This window comes from Olea europaea, chromosome 21 (genome assembly GCF_002742605.1).
Source record: "Olea europaea var. sylvestris chromosome 21, O_europaea_v1, whole genome shotgun sequence".
NCBI lineage: Eukaryota > Viridiplantae > Streptophyta > Magnoliopsida > Lamiales > Oleaceae > Olea > Olea europaea.
This window is the reverse complement of record NC_036257.1, coordinates 5,942,837-5,962,542: the sequence shown is the minus strand read 5'-3', so window position 1 is coordinate 5,962,542 and position 19,706 is coordinate 5,942,837. Positions and strand designations below refer to the sequence as shown.

Below are 19,706 nucleotides of genomic sequence, written 5' to 3'. Positions count from 1 at the left end.
ATATGAAATAAGAGTGAAAATGTCAAAAAATGAAAGGTAGAGATGTTTTGCACAATAATAATGAAAGGTAGGGAATGTTTTGTACTAATTACCCTTTAAATAATTTATTTGTAATCATTTGCACTTTTTAAAAAGTTTGGGAGTATGATTGTAATTTATTTTTTAACTTTTCTTTTCTTTTTATTGTTTTATTTACATAGGGGACATATTTAATAGTTTATATGAGAAATTTGATGAAAGTGATGATATCCGCAATAAAAGATGAAAGTAAGGGTAAAAGTGCAAAAAAATAAAATAAAAATGAAAGGTAGTGAAGTGTTAAATAATAACATTGAAAGGTAAAAACGTTTTGTGCTAATTACTCTTACGTTACCAAAAATCAATGCTGGATATTCAGCAAATCTGAAGGAGAAGAGTTGGATATTCAAAGGAGAAAATGTTTTTTTTTTTTTTTTTAATTCCAAAGAAAAGGGTTTCACGTGAATGAAAGAAAGAAAAATTCCTAATTCTTTCTTCAATTTTTAGTTTACAAGATAAGGGTAAATGGGTCTTTTGACATTTTAAATAATTAAAATTCCTTTTATTTTGTTAATTTTAGTCAAAGGCTTGTTAGACAAAATGTGTATGAAGAATGGCCTTTTCAACTCATTTCCCTTATGTTATAAATTTATCATTATTTTCGAAAAATACATTTTCAAATATATAAAACCATTTTTTTTTCTTTTAGTGTATTGCAAAGCTAAAAACAGCAAACCAAATACACCTTTAATATCTCAAACCTTTCGTACGGTATTCAGTGCTTGTAATTTATGCTAGACTGTAAATTTGTAACTAAAATTTTTAGGTAAGCTTGCTTAAGGTCTATGTATACACTGTTTAAATTATAAATATATATAATTGAATGATAGATAAGTGAATAATATTTGTTAGTCGCACCAAATATATAAATAAAAATAATTTGACTATTTATAAACATTGGCCTAAGGTTGGCAACGATTCGGCTTGGGGTCGATTCTATCACCAAGCTACCAATTTTTTTGCCATACTATAAAGGCACCGTAACCACATAAGTCAGTTCATATTTCCGTTCAGCTCGATTTGGACATTAAATAACCATGAACAAGGGCAAATCTAGGACTTTGACTCAGTTAGGATGGTTGTTGACCGTCAACAGTCAACGTCCGTATATTGATGTTAGTTATTAATATCAAATTAATAATTTTAAAAATTATTCTATCTATATGTAAATACACTGAAACGTAAAAATCGTATATTTATATCAAATTACAGTACAGTACAATCCAAAATAATATAAAATAAATGATACATGGATCTCTTTGTGTTATCAATGTTTAATAAATTGTTTGCTCTACTAGAGATAGTTATGGGATTAGATGCATCATTACAAGAACTAGGTTGGGATATCGATAAAAAAATAATTCCACAATCTATATTGGAATTAAAATTAATTTTAAAATATAATTAAAGTTTCAATTTTCAATTCCCCATACCAATTTATCACAAATTATAAATTCCTCAATTTCTCATCTTCAATTTTCACAAATCACATTTCACAATACTCAAATTAATTTTTAATATCACAATTCACAGTTGATATACTCTCAAATTCTCATATAACATAAAAAAAAAAAAAAAAAAAAAAAACACAATACTAAGTCAATTTAGCAAATAATATCCTAAATGAAAATGCAAACAATATCCCAATTTTTAAATGCAAAATTCGAATTTAATAAACAATATAATCAACATAACAATACTAAACAATATCCTTGTCTCTTAATCCTTATGCATTGAACTTGATTCCTATTCAATAACTCAAAATTTCCAACCTAAATTCATATTTAATCTTTATTTATAGAAAGAATAATGGAAGTCTAATTGCCAAATTATTTTTTTTAACGGGTACTTATAAAAAAATAAATTAATTAACAGATAATTGGTTCAGGGTGGATTGACGCGTAAATACCATACCCATCCCGTCCCGAACCAGGTCATTAATACCATACCCACCCCATTGCGCTATTAGTTCGATTTTTTTCATCCAGTTCGATTCGATTAACCGCGATTTTCAATTTTGACGACTTGAATTGCCATCCCTACATTGGCCAAACATGCACTATAATTGTGAGTTTTAATTGACAAAAGTCCACCATAAACATTGGCCTAACATGCACTATATATAGACATTGGCCTAACATGCACTATTTGCATATTAATATTCTAGCATTGTTACTTGGAGTCAACAACTACTATTTTACTTTGCTTTCTACCTAAATAATTTTTGATATGTCATCAATTATTAATATGTCATTTCAAATTTACTTTAACTAACTTTACCACTAACCTATTAAATTAACGACGTATCAAAAATTAATTAGAAGAACAGTAAAATGGACAATAGATCTTGACTAGGTTACTTGCACCTTGTGATCATCCCACATGTAGTGCCTTGTAAAAGGTATGCATTTTTTTCTAAATAATCTTTTTTATTTGTAGTTCATGTGTGACCTAATTTACATAAAAAAATAAAAATTCATTAATCAAAATATATGCAGATTTGATTATGGCCATGTTCAGTAGTGATTATGAGAATTGATTTTTTGAACGTTAGGGAGAATAGCAGGGGCCACCTGTGAGTGAAAAAATCAAATATAAAGATTGAAATAATAAAATAACGATCAAAAAATTAATTTTTTGAGTTGAAAAAACACTATCAAACGGGCTATAAAATACGGTTGGCAAGGGAGAACCGAATTTGAAATTAGTACTTGTCATCCATCACATGATTAGATATGGGTTGTAACCATATGATGTATCTGCCAGACTGGCAATCGTTTAGAATCCAACGTGAATATCTGCTGGCGATTCCCTCATAATATTTTTGAATTGTAACCACAAATATTATTTTAAAAACATATATATCCAATCAAGAATCGTGAGATGATTAACAGCACTTTTGAAATTTGAATACAACACAGTGGTGCTGTACTGGGTTTAGGGTTCTTTTGTTGGTGGTGGGTTGATCTTCAGAGTGAGAGTACTTACTGAAATTAACAGATCTCACCAGCATTATACTGGGTTAGTGTCATTTCGATCTTGCTTGTGTATTGAGAATTAGATCTGTAATCTGTACCCGGAAATTTTTTGTATTTTTTGGGCATTTATGTCTGCATTTGCAATTTAGTACCATTGTGTTGTGATTTAGATGGCCGGCAATTATATGGGTCATTCTTAATTTCTTCAATGATTTTTTAGAGAAATACTTGAAATTGAACCACAAGTTTATTTGTTTTATCATGTTGAACTAGAAGATTCTCAAGAATCTGGTTTTCTTTGGGTATTATTGTCGAAAAGAATGCCATTTGGGTTCTTTTAATGATTCTTATGCAAAAACCAAATGTGCTTTCATTGAGCATTATCTGATTACGATGATTTCAAGGGTTTCACTAGTAAATGGCTTAAGTTTTTTTTATCGAGATGATTGTTCTAATACAATGCTTTTTAAAATGATTCAATGCTTTAGACTACACAATAAAGCATTGGGTAATTGCCATTCTGTTCTCTCTTATATTTTCTTTCTCTTCTATTGGATGTCAACTGAGTCCAGTAAATATGTCATAATCTTTTCTTAGCATCTGTTTCAGTTTGAATGGATTGCAGATGAGACCATCTCTTCTTCTCCTCTAATTTTTTCTGGGCAGCATTTTATGTCTCGCACCTCTAGACTTTCAATAGCAAAGCATATAAATTTTTATACATCCCAACTAAATTGTGAAAGTGATCAGAAGTCGGTGATGATAGGAAAGATTAAGTGATACAGTGTAGCATTTCTTTTATTGGTAGTACATTCAATACTTGAGGAATAAACTAAAAATTCAGTGATTTAATTATTGTAGCCCTTTTCAATTGCGTTTTACTTTTGGACCCAATTTCAAGTTACACAACCTTGTTTCTGTTTTCTCATGGTGTCTCTGTGATTGGTCTTTGCATTTAAACTATAGCATATCCGGTCAATCTAAATCCCATAATGTTTAGTTGCGTTCATCTATCCACTATCCACAATTATATAATGTTTGAACCTTCGAATTGATTTACGTTACTGACAAAATTTCTATAATGAAAGAAAATACATATTTTGCCAATAAAAAGAAATTTAAACCACTTCAGTTACATATGATTCCACAACATTTGATTTTGAATGACCCTCATAGATTTGATCTGTAACCCATTTCTAGTTTATTTGTGCCTGTCTTTATATCTGGTTTGATGTTTTAGTTTTTACTTGCCTAATTCTAGTTCTTTATATTTTCTCAATGATTGTATAACAGTTAGCCAAGATGGTTGCACAAGACTTCACTGTGGACTTAAGTAAACCTCTTGTCTTCCAGGTAAAAGCTTTTGCATTTTATCCATTTTTGAATCAACTAGGTATTTTCCGTGGAAATTATTTGCCCTTAATCCTTGCATGGTTGTGTCAACCTAAAGAGCACCCTGTTAACAAAGAGTGACAATTTTCTAGTAGATCTAAGCAATGAACATAATGGCCATGTAAACAGACCCCAAATCTATTAGGAATAAGGGTTATTTTTGTATTTTATCATTTATCCTTGCGTGGTGTAGCTCCTTATGGTCATCATTTTTTACTTGACTGCTGCTGTCTTTCATATTTTAAAGGGGCTAGGAACTTTTGTATAGGAGCTGGGTCTGGCATCTTTTTTGATGCATGTAAGGAGCATTTTAAATATGAATGAACATGAGCATAGTTTGAGATTGAGTAAAGGATATATTTTCCACCACATATACTCAGTAAAATGACTTTCTTTTACAATCTATTGATGTGCTTGCACTCGTTGTTGATTTGTGTTCCTTATCTTTCCTCTCATTTTTAACCTCATAATTTCTTTGATATTTTCAAAGGTTGGCCATCTTGGTGAAGCTTATCAGGAGTGGGTTCACCAGCCAATTGTTAGCAAGGAAGGCCCTCGGTTTTTTGAAAGTGATTTTTGGGAGGTACTACTTTCATATGTTTGTGTCAAGATCAATGCCATCATCTCAATTCTTATTATTTTGGAAACATTTAAGGTTAAGAAACATTTTCTTCTACATATTAGTAATGTGTACCCTTAAGATGTTGCCTCCTTTTCAACAGTTTTTGACACTCACAGAGTGGTATGTAATTCCCCTCATTTGGCTCCCAGTTGTTGGCTGGTTCATCTTAAAATCCATTCGAATGGACCTTACAATTCCTCAGGTGGCACTGTTTATGGCATTTGGCATCTTCATTTGGACATTGCTAGAATACACTTTGCATCGTTTCCTTTTCCACATCAAGACAAAGAGCTACTGGTTAGATACTCTGTCCTCTCGCTTTATCTCCATTCAAGTCTTATGTCTGTCCTCTTCCATGTCTTGTCTAAATGCGTGTTTGAAATTTGAACCTTAACTCCACATTACTTGTTTTCATCTCTTTATCAAATAATTTTGTTGACTTATAGGGGAAACACCATTCATTATCTTATTCATGGTTGTCATCATAAGCACCCAATGGATGGTCTACGCCTTGTCTTCCCTCCAGCTGCAACTGCTATTCTCTTGTTGCCAGTAAGTTTTTGCCCTGGACACTAATGTCACTGCTATTTCATAGGCCTCTGAAACCTATATGTTTTTTTTGCCTGTTTTTAGATACTTTTGAGAAGTGCTGGGGCTCTACTTAATCTGTAGACAGAATGTGTAGCCTGAATAACCGGGCTAACATTGCTGTAAATTTTGTGCTAGTTTTGTACTATTCAGCTGTGATTGTTTGAATTTTGCTATCAGTTTAATTAAGAGCTTCATAATTTATTTCGGAATTTAATCCCTTATACTTGTCATGATTCTAGGACAGAGAACAAGTGCTAAAATATGGCTTTTAGCCCCTTGGCCTCCATAATCTCAAAAATTTATTCTTCTCTCTTATTTTCAAACATACAATCTTCCATAAAATAATATTAAACAAAAATCGAAAACTTTTACATCTTTTTCAACTACACATTTTCCAAAAAACACTATTCCAAAAATTATAATTGCCACATAATGGGGGCCAAATGGGGGCTTAATATAAAAGACATCTTAGTCTGAAACACAGTATTGAATTTATGAAATTTGTGGTTCTGCACTTCTGCCTTGAGATGTTGCTTTACATTTGAACTGTACTGAATTTAATTTTCAGGTCTGGAACTTGATGAATTTTTTAGCTACTCCTTCTACTGCTCCTGCTATGTTTGGAGGTGGTCTACTGGGTTATGTGATGTATGATATAACCCATTACTACTTGCACCACGGACAGCCAACCAGTGAAGTACCTAAAGGACTCAAGGTACAGAGTTTTTATCATCGGTTGCTCACTTATATCTGAACAATGTTTGATTTTTTATGCTCTGACATTGTTCATTCATGATATGCAGTACTAGTTGAATTTTTGTCCTTTCATTGGATTCAAAATTATATAGATAAAATTAAGCCATGTTTAGCTCATGTAACCATATTTATAAACTGTTTATAAACACTAAACCCCTGTTTGATGGCCATTGTTTGATAAAAACAAAGGTTTGAATAGGTGATTTTTAGGAGAATGTATGATTAAAAAGTAAGGTAAAGTTTCAGCTTTGCTTTCAGAATGTTTTGTTGTGTGAATATGTGGTTGAAAGTGAGTATGTAGTTGAAAATAATGGTTGTCAAACAGTGGCTAAATCATTTTTTATCCACACATTTAGGGGAATCACAAGTATTTTCCACTTATCCGTCACTTATTTCTATATCTTTATAAATTAAAACATGCTTTTAATGCATGCTACTACCATTCTGATGGGCATTGTTGAACCCCAAAGTTGATTTTAGTTTCACTAGAACCTGGAAGTAAGATCTTCCTACCAGAAGGTCTAATTTCCAAAGTGCTTATGGTCTAACTTCCCTTTTTTTGTTCATGCAGAAATATCATTTGAATCATCATTTCCGCATCCAGGATCGAGGCTTTGGTATCACTTCCCCACTCTGGGACAAGGCCTTCGGAACACTACCTCCATTGAAATTGGCTAAGAAGAATAGATGACTGTAATGTGGAGAAGGCGTCTTGGAAGTTATCTATAATCGAAATATTCTTGCTTCAGCCATTGTGTACCGTCTGTCTTCTGAGCAAGTTTAGCCTATTTGTCCTGTTCAACATTTTTCTTTTAGGAATTTGTATAAAACAAACTGATGATCGTGTATCAAGTATATCATACTTGGTTACATGATTTATTTTTGATTATTTTCACTGGACTACTTTTTTAGATACTTGATCAGCTTCTGCTATGGTATATAGGCTATTTTTGAGCCCATTTATGGAGAAAATATATTTTATATTAGTGATTTTTTGAGAAGAGTAATGCAATTTAAAACTACTGATGTTTAACATTAGTCTAAATGGCAGCACAATGACATTATTATATGTTCAATTAAATATAATGAATTATGATCCATTTAATACGATCTATGCATTTATGCTACGCTTGTCACCCATTATTTGGAAAAAAATGTATTATGGAATAGTGATTGATGTTGAAATGTGGTTAAAAAAGAAAGAAATTTTTTTGATTTACGTGTAATATTATTTTAACGAAGAATGTGTGGTTGAAAATGAGTACTGTAAAAAAAAGAATGTGAAAAAATGGATGACAAATAGTAGCTTAGATTGGTAATCAACATTATTGATATTGGATGTCATTATTCTTTAGAGAATGTGCGGTGGTAAGAAAGAAAATTTGAATTTACATATAAGATAATTTTATTGAAAGTTTGTGTGATTGAAAAAGAGTTGGAAAAATGAGTTATTTGAAAATGGGCTCAAAGATATGCATAATCTATTGTTCCAACACATTTTAATGTGCAGATAATTGTTGCCTAATCTCAGTTTCCTTGCTACTCATTGAACAGTTTTGATCAATGTTTTAAAAATCGACCCGATTGTTGACTTAGAAAAGTTAAAGGGTCGAGGGTTAAAAGGTAAAATCGGTTGTAATAAATAAATAAATAATATATCAAAACAATTGACAAAATTAAGTTAATTTTTCAAATTAATTAATGTAGAGACAAAAACACCTATTAACTATTACATTTGGGTACATTTAATTTTTATTTTGTCATAAAGTGAATTGTTTAATACTTCTATAGTATTTTATTGTGCCAATGTATTTATAAAAAAAATTAAAAAAATCCCATATATTTGATTGAAAATGAAAAAAAAAATAATTTGAAAAATAATTTACACCAACATGATTTACACCCCCCCCCCTTTATGTAGAGTTACTAATTTTTTAAAATTTATTTAACTTTTATAGTTGGTAAACTATTTAGAGGGTGTTTGAAAGCTATTTTTATGTGAAAATGCATTTTGAAATAGTAAATTAATGGAAAATGTGTAGTTGAAAAATAAGGAAAAGTTTTTGATTTACGTGTAATATTAGTTTAATGAAGAATGTACGATTGAAAAGAAGAAAGAGAAAAATGCATTTTTATAAAAATGAGTACCAAACATGATTTTAGTATTTACCAACTTAGCAATCCTTTTATGAATCCCACATTGCACTCTCATAGCAAATCCCTTGAAGATCACTTCTATATATGTGCAAGCTAATGAATTTTAGGTGTTTGATATGGGCCTTTAACTATTGTGGGCTGAAACCATAAAACAATAACATTTAGTTTAGTTATCCAACTGGCAAAATCAGAAGAATCGATAATGGCTCATTCGGTTTTCGGTTTAGAGTCAAAATTTACCCCCCCTTTTTTCCTGTTTTAAATTTAATGATTTTTGAGTATTAATTGAACTGGCTGTTGGATCGGTTCACGGTTTTTAAGGTTGAACTGGTCGGTTCAATCCGATTTTGATAACATTGGTTTTGACTTTTGATTTACGATTGAATTCATCTAATGTGTTTTTAGAGTGTGATTGATATGAAAAATATCACATAAGAAAAAATGTTTTCCTTGTTTTGAGGAAAACAAAAACATACCCATATTAAAAAAATATTTTCCTTAAAAAAAAGAAAAATTAAGCATATTTTCAAAAGTTAGAAAATATTTTCAATGGAAAAAATAGTAGTCAAACACTCTAAAGTAGGAGTTTGGATGAAAAAAATGATATTTTTCATGGAAAATAAATGTAATCAAATACATTCTTATTTCTTTTGCTTTTTGACATAGAATTAAAATGAGAATAAGAAAGAAAGGGAAAGAGCGAGGAATAAGAGAATTTGATACTGAGAATACAGAGACTTTATAGGGAGAAAATATCAATTTTATTCAATATCAACGTATAACTATTAAAACGTATAAGCCTTTTTATATAGGTTTAATTAATTTAATTTGGATAAGATAAATAATTATTAAAATCTTAAAGAATCTATTAAATAAAACTCTAGTTAATTATCCAATTTGAAAAGTATACTATACCATACATAATATATTTTCTAGAATTTTCATCATTTCCACTTGGTCGAGAGAACTCAAATTTGATGAGATAGACTCTACTACAATTTTCAAGGATGTCGATCTTTTGTCTTGACCATGTAGCTTTGACAGTAACAATATTGAACTCTTGATAGCAGCATATGGCTTAATTTATACCAAGGTGAACAATATCTCTTATTAACCAAATACCAATAGCCAACTTCGAAAAGCATCATATGGTGCAATTCATCTATGAAAAAACAATAGGCGGCACATAATGAGTACAATGGACTAGTAACATAGATTGGCCTGCAAAAACAATAAAGGTAATTAGCGTGAAACGTCTTTACTTTTCAATATCATTGTGCGAAATGTTCAAATCTTTCATTTTATTTAAATAGGAGGGCATATTTGTCATTTTACATTTATTTTTATTGAGAAATAGAATGAAAATACCATTTTCGACAATAAAAGTTGAAAATAGAGGTGGAAAAGCCCATAAATGAAAAGTAAGAAAGTTTTATACAGTAGCATTGAAAAGATAATGACATTTTGTGCAAATTACGCAAACAATAATGATAACAACAGTGGTTTGAACGTGCCTAGATAAGAAATTATTCAGCTATATTGAAAAAATAACTATCATTAAAGTGTGATAGCCACTTAAGTAGGCCTCTTTTTTTTTTGGTCAAATAAACACCTAACAGAGTATAGAAATCACCATTAAACTACCTGAGCCTAACTTTCTGATGCAGGAGGATCCGAGTCGAGTGATGCTGATTTGTCAGATAACACGATGATGGCGCTGAGATACCATGAGATGGCGGATCGGCGCAAAGATGGAAAGTAAATCACTATTATTTCCTTAATTTGGAGAATTTGATGCGTCTTTGATAATTTGGTCATAACTTTGGCTACGGTTATCAGAATCTCTATTATGACCCCAATTCGGAAAGCTCTCTTAGGCGCGCACGTCGTGGCCACCCAGCTATGCTTGGTGGACGTCAATTTCGAGCCCAAAATCCACTGTTTTCCTTTCCAAAATTCAATTTTAAGTTATTTTTTACTATTTATGGTAATATTTCGTTTCCTTTTTTTTCATATGTTAGAAAACTCGAATTGAGCCAAATTTTTGGCAACTTACTTCTTTTACTTAATATTTTATTTTGGTATAATTTTGGGATTTTGTCATTTTTGGTAAATTTCCCATAATTTCGTATTTCGCAGCTATTTAACCTGGATTGTGGGTTAGTTTTCATCATTCTGCATTATTAATAATATTTAGTTGAATTCAGAGTATTTTCTCTGTTTTTTTGGGCTTTTTCTATCGTTCTTTTCTTGCTAATCATCTGCTACGACAAGCCAATAGGATAATCACTATCTTCCCCGGCGTCATTTTCGCGTCAAAAGCAAGCTAATAAGTGTGTGTGTGTATATATTAATCTTGCAATAAAAATTAGGAAAAATGACGACAGATATTGGAGATAAAAGAATGTTACATTTAGTAGGCAATAATCGAATATAGATAAGAAAAATATGCAAACAAATAATTGCCACGGATAACAACGTGGTAACCTGGGGAATAGGATCGGCGCAAAGATGGAAAGTAAATCACTATTATTTCCTTAATTTGGAGAATTTGATGCGTCTTTGATAATTTGGTCATAACTTTGGCTACGGTTATCAGAATCTCTATTATGACCCCAATTCGGAAAGCTCTCTTAGGCGCGCACGTCGTGGCCACCCAGCTATGCTTGGTGGACGTCAATTTCGAGCCCAAAATCCACTGTTTTCCTTTCCAAAATTCAATTTTAAGTTATTTTTTACTATTTATGGTAATATTTCGTTTCCTTTTTTTTCATATGTTAGAAAACTCGAATTGAGCCAAATTTTTGGCAACTTACTTCTTTTACTTAATATTTTATTTTGGTATAATTTTGGGATTTTGTCATTTTTGGTAAATTTCCCATAATTTCGTATTTCGCAGCTATTTAACCTGGATTGTGGGTTAGTTTTCATCATTCTGCATTATTAATAATATTTAGTTGAATTCAGAGTATTTTCTCTGTTTTTTTGGGCTTTTTCTATCGTTCTTTTCTTGCTAATCATCTGCTACGACAAGCCAATAGGATAATCACTATCTTCCCCGGCGTCATTTTCGCGTCAAAAGCAAGCTAATAAGTGTGTGTGTGTATATATTAATCTTGCAATAAAAATTAGGAAAAATGACGACAGATATTGGAGATAAAAGAATGTTACATTTAGTAGGCAATAATCGAATATAGATAAGAAAAATATGCAAACAAATAATTGCCACGGATAACAACGTGGTAACCTGGGGAATATCATTCAAATGAAGTAAAACTATGACAAAGTCATGTGAAAGTCGAGCAAAGGTGTAGACAATAACACATTTGACACGAAGTCGAGGACAAGTGGAATGTGTGGCTTAGGTGGAAATGGAAAATGACCCTGTCCAAATAGCATGGCCTGGTGGTAATACCCCAAGTAATTCCCTTGATATGTCATTGTTAATTGCATAGATTACATATTTGAACACTAACGGGGACACAACACGATATTCAAAATCCTCATGTTAATACATCCTGAATTTTCCTAAATGTTTTTATTTGATGGAATTCAATTTCTTTTAATCAAATTTTTGGAATTGATATACCATTCCCTGATCCTTATGCTGGCAAAGAACATGCATATTACTAAATCGCTGGAAGATAGTAAACCCAATTATTACTACATAAGTTGAACTTTTTGTGGAAGAACGAAATTCTGGTTAAACTTGTTGCAGATTTTTCTGTTGGTGAAGCAGCGGAATACTCTGTTCATCTCTAAAAAAGTTGCTTGGATCAACCCGAGTTTTCACTTTTGCCAGTATCTTGAGGTTTCCTTTGAAATATTTTCTTCCCCAGATCATAGCTTCTGAGTAGCTGGTGTTATCCTGGAGGTTCATCCCTCAATCAAGATCCCTGTAATTGATGTAAGCAGCCTGAGGAAAGCGTGAAACATAAGGTTTCATTAGCCTGTAGAGCGTCTTCATCTAGTTTATATGCTTCTCGGATTCAGCTTCTCCATTGACAAGCCATTTAAACAGGTACTGCACTGGCGGACCGGGGGGGGGGCATGCAGGGTCAATTGACCCCCCAGTTTTTAGGATTTTTTTTAATATAAATAAATATTAGGTCAAAATTAAAATAGACAAAGGTCACAACTCACAAACCCAACATTTCTTCCCTGCTTGGCAGATAACGATTTCTCTCTCTCTCACTCGACTCTTGTCTCTCACTCTCCGGCAGCGGCAGCCCGGCTCTCGCACATTGCACTCCCTCCCACCGCCGACCACCAGTTCCTTGCTTCTACAGATTCACAGACTTACTCTTTGCCACGCAGTGCACTGTGCACGCACCGGTGACCGGCCAGTCGGCCACCCCCACCTGGACTGCTTCGTGCCTGACCTGCCTCCATGCGACTGCAACAGTCGACGCCGGACCCGGGCTTACCATTTTTACTGACTTGAAAGTTGAAGGTTAGAAGCTTTACTCAAAATTTTTCTTTGAATTCTTCTCGACAGTAACTGCTTAGTGCTTAGCCAGTTAACCTGCTTTGCTGCTGCCTGCCTGCCTCTCTGCTGTTAGAGTGTTAGTTACTTCTATTTCTTGAATTGGATTTATGTACAATACAATTAATCAATTATGATTCCTGTTCGGTTTTCTGCCCAATAAATGTAATTTAGGGATTTCTGAATTCTAATTTAGGGCTTTGATTTAGGAAATTGACCAATTTCTGATTTTGGGTTTGTTACTTATTTATATGTAAATTGATAATATTGATTTGGAATTGGGAAGATTGAAAATTTGAAACTGTCTGACTTTTGGTAGGAAATTAGGTATGACATAGTATAAACTGATTTACGCATTTCTAATCATGTTGATTTTTCATTTTTGGTTTGTTTCAGTTATGGAAAAATACTTTAAACGTATATCTGCGATTTCCTGTGATGAACAAAATATTGATGAAAGGAATGTTCGAAAGAAAAGGGATGAAAATGATGTTCGAGATATTGATGTTGGGGGTATTGGAGATGTTGATGTTGGAGATGTTGGGGATGTTGGAGACGTTGGGGATGTTGGAGACGTTGGGGGTATTAGAGAGGTTGGAGATGTTGATGTTGGATTTGGGGGTATTGGTGACGTTGGAAATGTTGAGGATATTGGAGATGTTGGAAATAGTGGAGATGTTGGGGATGTTGATGTTGCACAGCTTCCCTCTGATCCTGGATTGAGAGTTCCAATACAAAATTATGATATTAATATTCGAGATGTGATTCGAAGAGCATATATGCAAAGAGGTCCTTGTCAGCCTCGCAATCATATATTTCCACCCACAAGAATAGGTAAAATAGACCGACGATTTTGTGTTTCGTGGTATAATGAGCATCCCACTTGGTTGGAATACAGCATAGCAAATGATGCAGTTTTTTGCTTTTATTGTTATCTTTTCGGTTTGAATGGTGGTTCATTTGTTAAAGGTGGATTCTCAAATTGGAAAAAGAAAGAATATATAAGAAAACACGTTGGGGCTTCAAGTAGTGCACACAATCAAGCTCGGGTCCAATATGAATTGTTCAAGAATCAAGAACAAAGTATTAGATCTTGTCTCGTTAAACAATCGCATCAAGCTCGAACAAATTATCGAATCCGATTAAATGCTTCAATTGATTGTGTTCGATTTCTTCTACGATAGGGGATGGCATTTTGTGGACATGATGAATCTGAAGATTCAAACAATCAAGGAAACTTTCTTGAACTATTGCATTGGTTGTGTGATCATAATCCCGAGATTAAGGCCGTTGCTTTGACAAATGCACCTGAGAATTTGAAATTAAGATCACCAAGAGTGCAAAAAGATATTGTAAGTGCTATCGCTTCTGAATGTCTACATGTGATTATAAAAAATATTCGTGATAGTTTCTTCTCAATTTTAGTTGATGAATCTCGAGACATTTCTGTGAAAGAGCAAATGTCAGTTGTCATTCGTTATGTGAAGGATGGGTGTATATTGGAACATTTTATTGGTGTCATTCATGTTTTGAATACCACAGCTGCCTCACTTAAGGCTGCAATTGATCAATTATTCTCAACGCATAGTTTAAGCATATCTAATTTGAGAGGTCAAGGATATGACGAAGCTAGTAACATGCGAGGTGAGTATAATGGCCTCAAAGCACTTATTTTGAAAGAAAATCCAAGTGCTTACTATATTCATTGCTTTGCTCATCAACTTCAATTAGCTCTTGTAGCCGTGGCACAGAAACATCCGAAGATTGAAACTTTCTTCACTATAGTACATAGATTGGTGAATATTGTTGGAGGATCAGCTAAACGGAGTGATCTTATTCGAGAGAATCAAAGATTGAAAATTCTTGAATCACTCAGTATTGCTGAAAAATCAAGCGGACAGGTCTCAATCAAGAAATTACTCTTCAGCGTCCTGGGGATACACATTGGGGCTCTCACTATAGTTGTTTAATTAACTTGATTACCATGTTTTCAACTATAGTCGAAGTCATTGAGATGATTGCTACTGATTCTACAAGTACCGGAACAAGAGGTGATGCATGCATTTCATTGGAGTTGATGTTAAGATTTGAATTTGCATTTAATCTATATCTCATGAAAAAGATTTTAGGGATTTCAAACGAATTGTCAAAAGCATTACAAAGAAAAGATCAAGATATTGTCAATGCTATGAAATTGGTGCAGATATGTAAAACACAACTCCAAACCATGAGAGATGATGGATGGGATTCTTTTTTGGGAGTGGTTTGTTCGTTTTGTGAAACTCACAAGATCAATGTTCCCGATATGGATGATATGTTCATAACTGTAGGTCGTTCACGGCATGAGACAGTGACAAATTTGCATCATTTTCGTGTGGAAATGTTTTATGCCGTCATTGATATGCAACTTCAAGAGTTGAATGATCGTTTTTCTGAAGCAAATAGTGACTTGCTTATTTGTGTTGCATGTTTATCTCCAAATAATTCATTTGCTGCTTTTGACAAGATCAAATTGATTCGACTATGTCAGTATTATCCGGTAGATTTTGATGCAGCAGATATTCTAGAACTTGATGATCAACAAGATACGTATATTATTGATACGCGCACTTCTGAAGACTTTGAAGAATTACAAGGCATTAGCGATCTTGCACAGAAGTTGGTTGTGAAGAATAAACATGAAGTGTATACATTAGTCTACAAACTTGTGACACTAACCTTAGTTCTTCCCGTGGCTACTGCTACAGTCGAAAGAGCATTTTCTGCGATGACTTACGTCAAAAATCGTCTGCTCAATCGAATTGGAGATCAATGGTTGAATGATAGTTTTATTGCATATATTGAGAAGGATATTTTTGATAAGATTGAAAATGATGTAATTATTGAACGTTATCAAAGTATGAGAACACGTAGAGAGCAATTGTAATAAGATATATCTTATTTTAATTTTTTCATCACTTTTTTAAAAGTTCGTTACTGACCCCCTAGTCTAAAATGTCTGCGTCCGCCACTGAGGTACTGTTTGTTGTACAAATTTCCTTTTCTGTGGGGAAAAGGAAGCTCAGATTCTGAGATTTCATCCATCCTTCCACCAAAAGGATCCAAGATCATGTCACGTGTTATTCCATCCAGAAACATTTCTCGTACTTTCTCCCAGGCGCTTTTAGGTATTGGTTCCTCCACGAAATCTGACTTCGCCTTGAAATAGCTCTCGTCGTGTACAGTTCTGTCCAATAGAACTTCCAATGTCTGTCCTCTTTCATATCCAGGGAAATGGAGAATGGATTCTATCCAACTCATTTCGATACAGTCTTCTGCTTGAAGACCTAACTCAGGGAAACTCTTATCCATTATCGGCAATAGCTCATTTACTGGTCCTAGAAAGAGTGAATTAAACAGGGCTTTAACTGTCTTCTCATTATCTTTACTATCTATACCAGGAGATTGAATTATTACTCTGATGAATAGTTCTTTGGGCAGATTATTTGCTATGTGTTGCCACTTGTGTACGAGTTTTGTGCCTTCTAGATCCATCTTCTTTCTAATGGTAAAAACTGTTACTACTGGTGGAACCTGAACCAACTTGATTTTCCAAGCAACTATGATCCCGAAGCTTGCTCTTCCACGTCCTCTAATTGCCCAGAACAAATCTTCGCCCATTGCTTCTCGATCAAATATGCGTCAATAATGTTATCTGCTGCAAGGCCATATTTCCTCGTCATGATACCGAATCTTTCTCCACTAAAATGCCCCCCAACGCCGACACTCGGGCATATCCCTGCAGAAATCCATGGATTTTACTGTTCTGGGCAATGCTGTAATAAAGCTCCCCAACCGTTGCTGACACGAACCATCCCGATCACCCTAATGGATCCGACACATGTCGTGCGCCGATGATAGATGTTCGTGAAATTATTTCTTTCGATTTAAAACTACCGCAAGTATACGGTTCATTAACAAGTAATAAAGTGGATTAAATGAGTCCGAATATCGTCCCACAGAGATTGATTAGTTTAATTTTATCTATCGTCGCCTTAACCGAAACAATAGAAATTCTTGATATTTTTGCTAACTAAATTATGATTTAATAACCTACTTATAAATATGAAGCCTAAATTAACTAGATTAAATGTGTGATTATAACTAAATGTAAGTTTTATAAAAATATGATAATGAAATGCGTACTAGGATTCCGAATCCCCTTATATCAATCCTCTTTAATCCGAATTTTATAAAATTGACAACACGATTCAATTATGAAGATCAATATTCCTAATTTGTTTAACAATCTCTCTCGAGTAGAATTAAACCTATTTTCACATGCGATTCGACTATATTTCTATAAGGGATGCGAACATATAAAAATGCATTAAAGATTTATGAATACTTAAAGATCACGTAAAGCATAGCGGTATATTTCTATCCCCTATCGAACTTTACGATAATTAACATAATGTCTAACTTATTTTCCATCTCTCGAGGGTAAAACAAGCCACAAAGCTCATACAACTATTGCGCACATAATTGTAGAGAAAATAAAATCCATGCCAATCATTCAATAATTAAAAACATGTTTTAACATCAAATTAATAAAATTCAAGATTAAGGGTTCATAATATAAGGTTCATCGCAAATCCTAGCACATGAAAATCTAACCTAACATAATGGGAAATAAAGAGAAAAATAATAATTAAAACCAAGGAAGAACATCACCCAATTGATTCTTGAAGTGAAATCTTGAATCTTGAAGTAGATTGCCTTGTTTTTGCCTTGTTCTTCCTCTCCAAATCCTCCAAAATTGTTTATAATCCCCTCCAATTCTGTAAAAGTGACGTCCCCTCATTCTGGTCGAGTTTTAGTTTATATAGAACCCTAAAAATCTCCTTTCCATAAAAGTTTCGGCGAAATAAGGAAACTGCTGAATCGGCCCCGAATCTTGTTATATGCGACCGCATAGTACATTTCTATGCTGTCGCATAGAGTAAAAAAATTTGAGAAAAAGTTCTCGGGAGGCTTCTATGCGACCACATAGAATTTATACTATGCGACCGCATAGTTATACAATTCTTTACGCTGGACAACTTTTAGTATTTTGGTCATAACTTTCTCTCCTGATCTCTGATTGAAGTAATTCAAAGTGCATTGTGAAGAAATCTCAATGATCTACACTTTTGATAGAAATAGGCTTCCTCAAATTCTGATGTTTACTATGTCAAAAATGAATCTCAAGTAGAGATTAAAAATCACGAACATAACTTTTTCGCTTGAAAGTTGATACTTGATAATACTTCGATCATATTTCACCTCTTGACTCCTTTCCTCATCCGATTAACCTCTAACACTCTTGAATCTTCATTCCATTTCCCGTCTCATCTATGAATTATTTGTAACTTGGTCCCCGAAATATCACTTTGCTCCATTTTAGTCTTTTTTCGGCTCTTTTCTTCTTAATTTCACGATGTTCATCGGTGTTCCCTACAATTCACAAATATAACTAGATTAAGTCACAATTCAATCATTTTGCTCATTATTAAGTCATGTTTGTGACCTAAATAAGTGTGCAAAAACATACTTATCAAACCCCTCAAACTTGAACTATTGTTTGTCCTCAAACAAGATTTATGAAAATTTATCAGTGCAAAAATGACATCAACCTTTACCTGTTAAATGCAAATCGACGTGTGTGTGTGAATTCATGCCAACATATCAGGTTCATGCTGAATTTGAGTCCCGACCCCAAGTGGTCAAATGTATCCTTACTCACTCGAGAGATACACAACCCCCCAAACTTATTCTTTTCACTCAATTATCCCGGGATTGTATTTTAAAATTAGGAATTTACATAGCTGTAGTCCTTACCCTCTCGTAGTTTGGATTGATCTCACTATCACAAGTTTACATGTCAACAAGTGAAGGCTCTCCTAAGTTTGATTGCTTCGACACTCAAGATTAAACTAGGTTACTTGCCTCGCCTTAAAGGTATAGTTTCTTCAACCAAATGTCCAAGGGCTTTTCTTCATATTATTGCCTCTCTTTTGTTTTTCTCGCTTTTCTCTAATTTTTTGAATTATTTTTTTATTTTATATATCATTATCATCTTCTCATTTGCTTTCTATATAACCCATTTAGCGAGCTTTAGGCCGGTTACTCCCAAACCAGTTGGTTTTAGGGCACCAGGTTTTAAACCCTTACAGGCTTATTCACTCGAGTTATAAAGGCTCGATCAGATGACTTTTTATTAACCTCTTTCCCTCTTGCTTTCTATATGACCCATGTATCGAGTTTTGGGCCGGTGACTCCCAGATCAGTTGACCTTAGGGCACCAGATTTTGAAATATCCTTACAGGCTTATTTGCTCGGGTCATAAAGGCATGAAAAGAAGTCTCTTATTCTCACAAATTAATTTTATGCCGTTATTGTTCTAGACATTTAGTTTCCAAAACCAACCCCTAATTTAAGATTTTCACCTAATCTTCACCTCACTGGTTTAGGCAATCCACACAATAAAATTTCATGCACGGAGCCCCCGCTTATCTCAATGTTCCCTATAATAGCTCAACCAATTCCAAACTGTCTCAAGGTGGTTATCGTGTTAATTCAATAGAGGATTATCATTCTTTTCCTACTTTATGCTCAAAATCCAGTC

The 19,706-nt window shown here is 33.4% G+C and overlaps 3 protein-coding genes across 3 annotated transcripts; 2 read left to right on the top strand and 1 right to left on the bottom strand.

The window, feature by feature from the left end:
* The first annotated feature begins 2,836 nt into the window (after positions 1 to 2,836).
* On the top strand, positions 2,837 to 7,403 carry LOC111370466 (dihydroceramide fatty acyl 2-hydroxylase FAH1-like). The gene is made up of 7 exons (XM_022992179.1): positions 2,837 to 3,099; positions 4,350 to 4,409; positions 4,939 to 5,031; positions 5,171 to 5,367; positions 5,517 to 5,622; positions 6,230 to 6,376; positions 6,989 to 7,403. Exons 2-7 carry the CDS (start codon positions 4,359 to 4,361, stop codon positions 7,106 to 7,108), a joined length of 714 nt encoding a protein of 237 aa, XP_022847947.1. The 5' UTR covers positions 2,837 to 3,099; positions 4,350 to 4,358; the 3' UTR covers positions 7,109 to 7,403.
* A 7,641-nt stretch (positions 7,404 to 15,044) lies between these two features.
* Positions 15,045 to 15,986, top strand: LOC111370043. Its single transcript, XM_022991755.1, has one exon. The coding sequence runs from the start codon at positions 15,045 to 15,047 to the stop codon at positions 15,984 to 15,986; it is 942 nt and encodes a 313-aa protein (XP_022847523.1).
* A 47-nt stretch (positions 15,987 to 16,033) lies between these two features.
* On the bottom strand, positions 16,034 to 16,801 carry LOC111370041 (berberine bridge enzyme-like 22). The gene has a single exon (XM_022991754.1). It carries the CDS (start codon positions 16,718 to 16,720, stop codon positions 16,034 to 16,036), a length of 687 nt encoding a protein of 228 aa, XP_022847522.1. The 5' UTR covers positions 16,721 to 16,801.
* Positions 16,802 to 19,706: the final 2,905 nt, after the last annotated feature.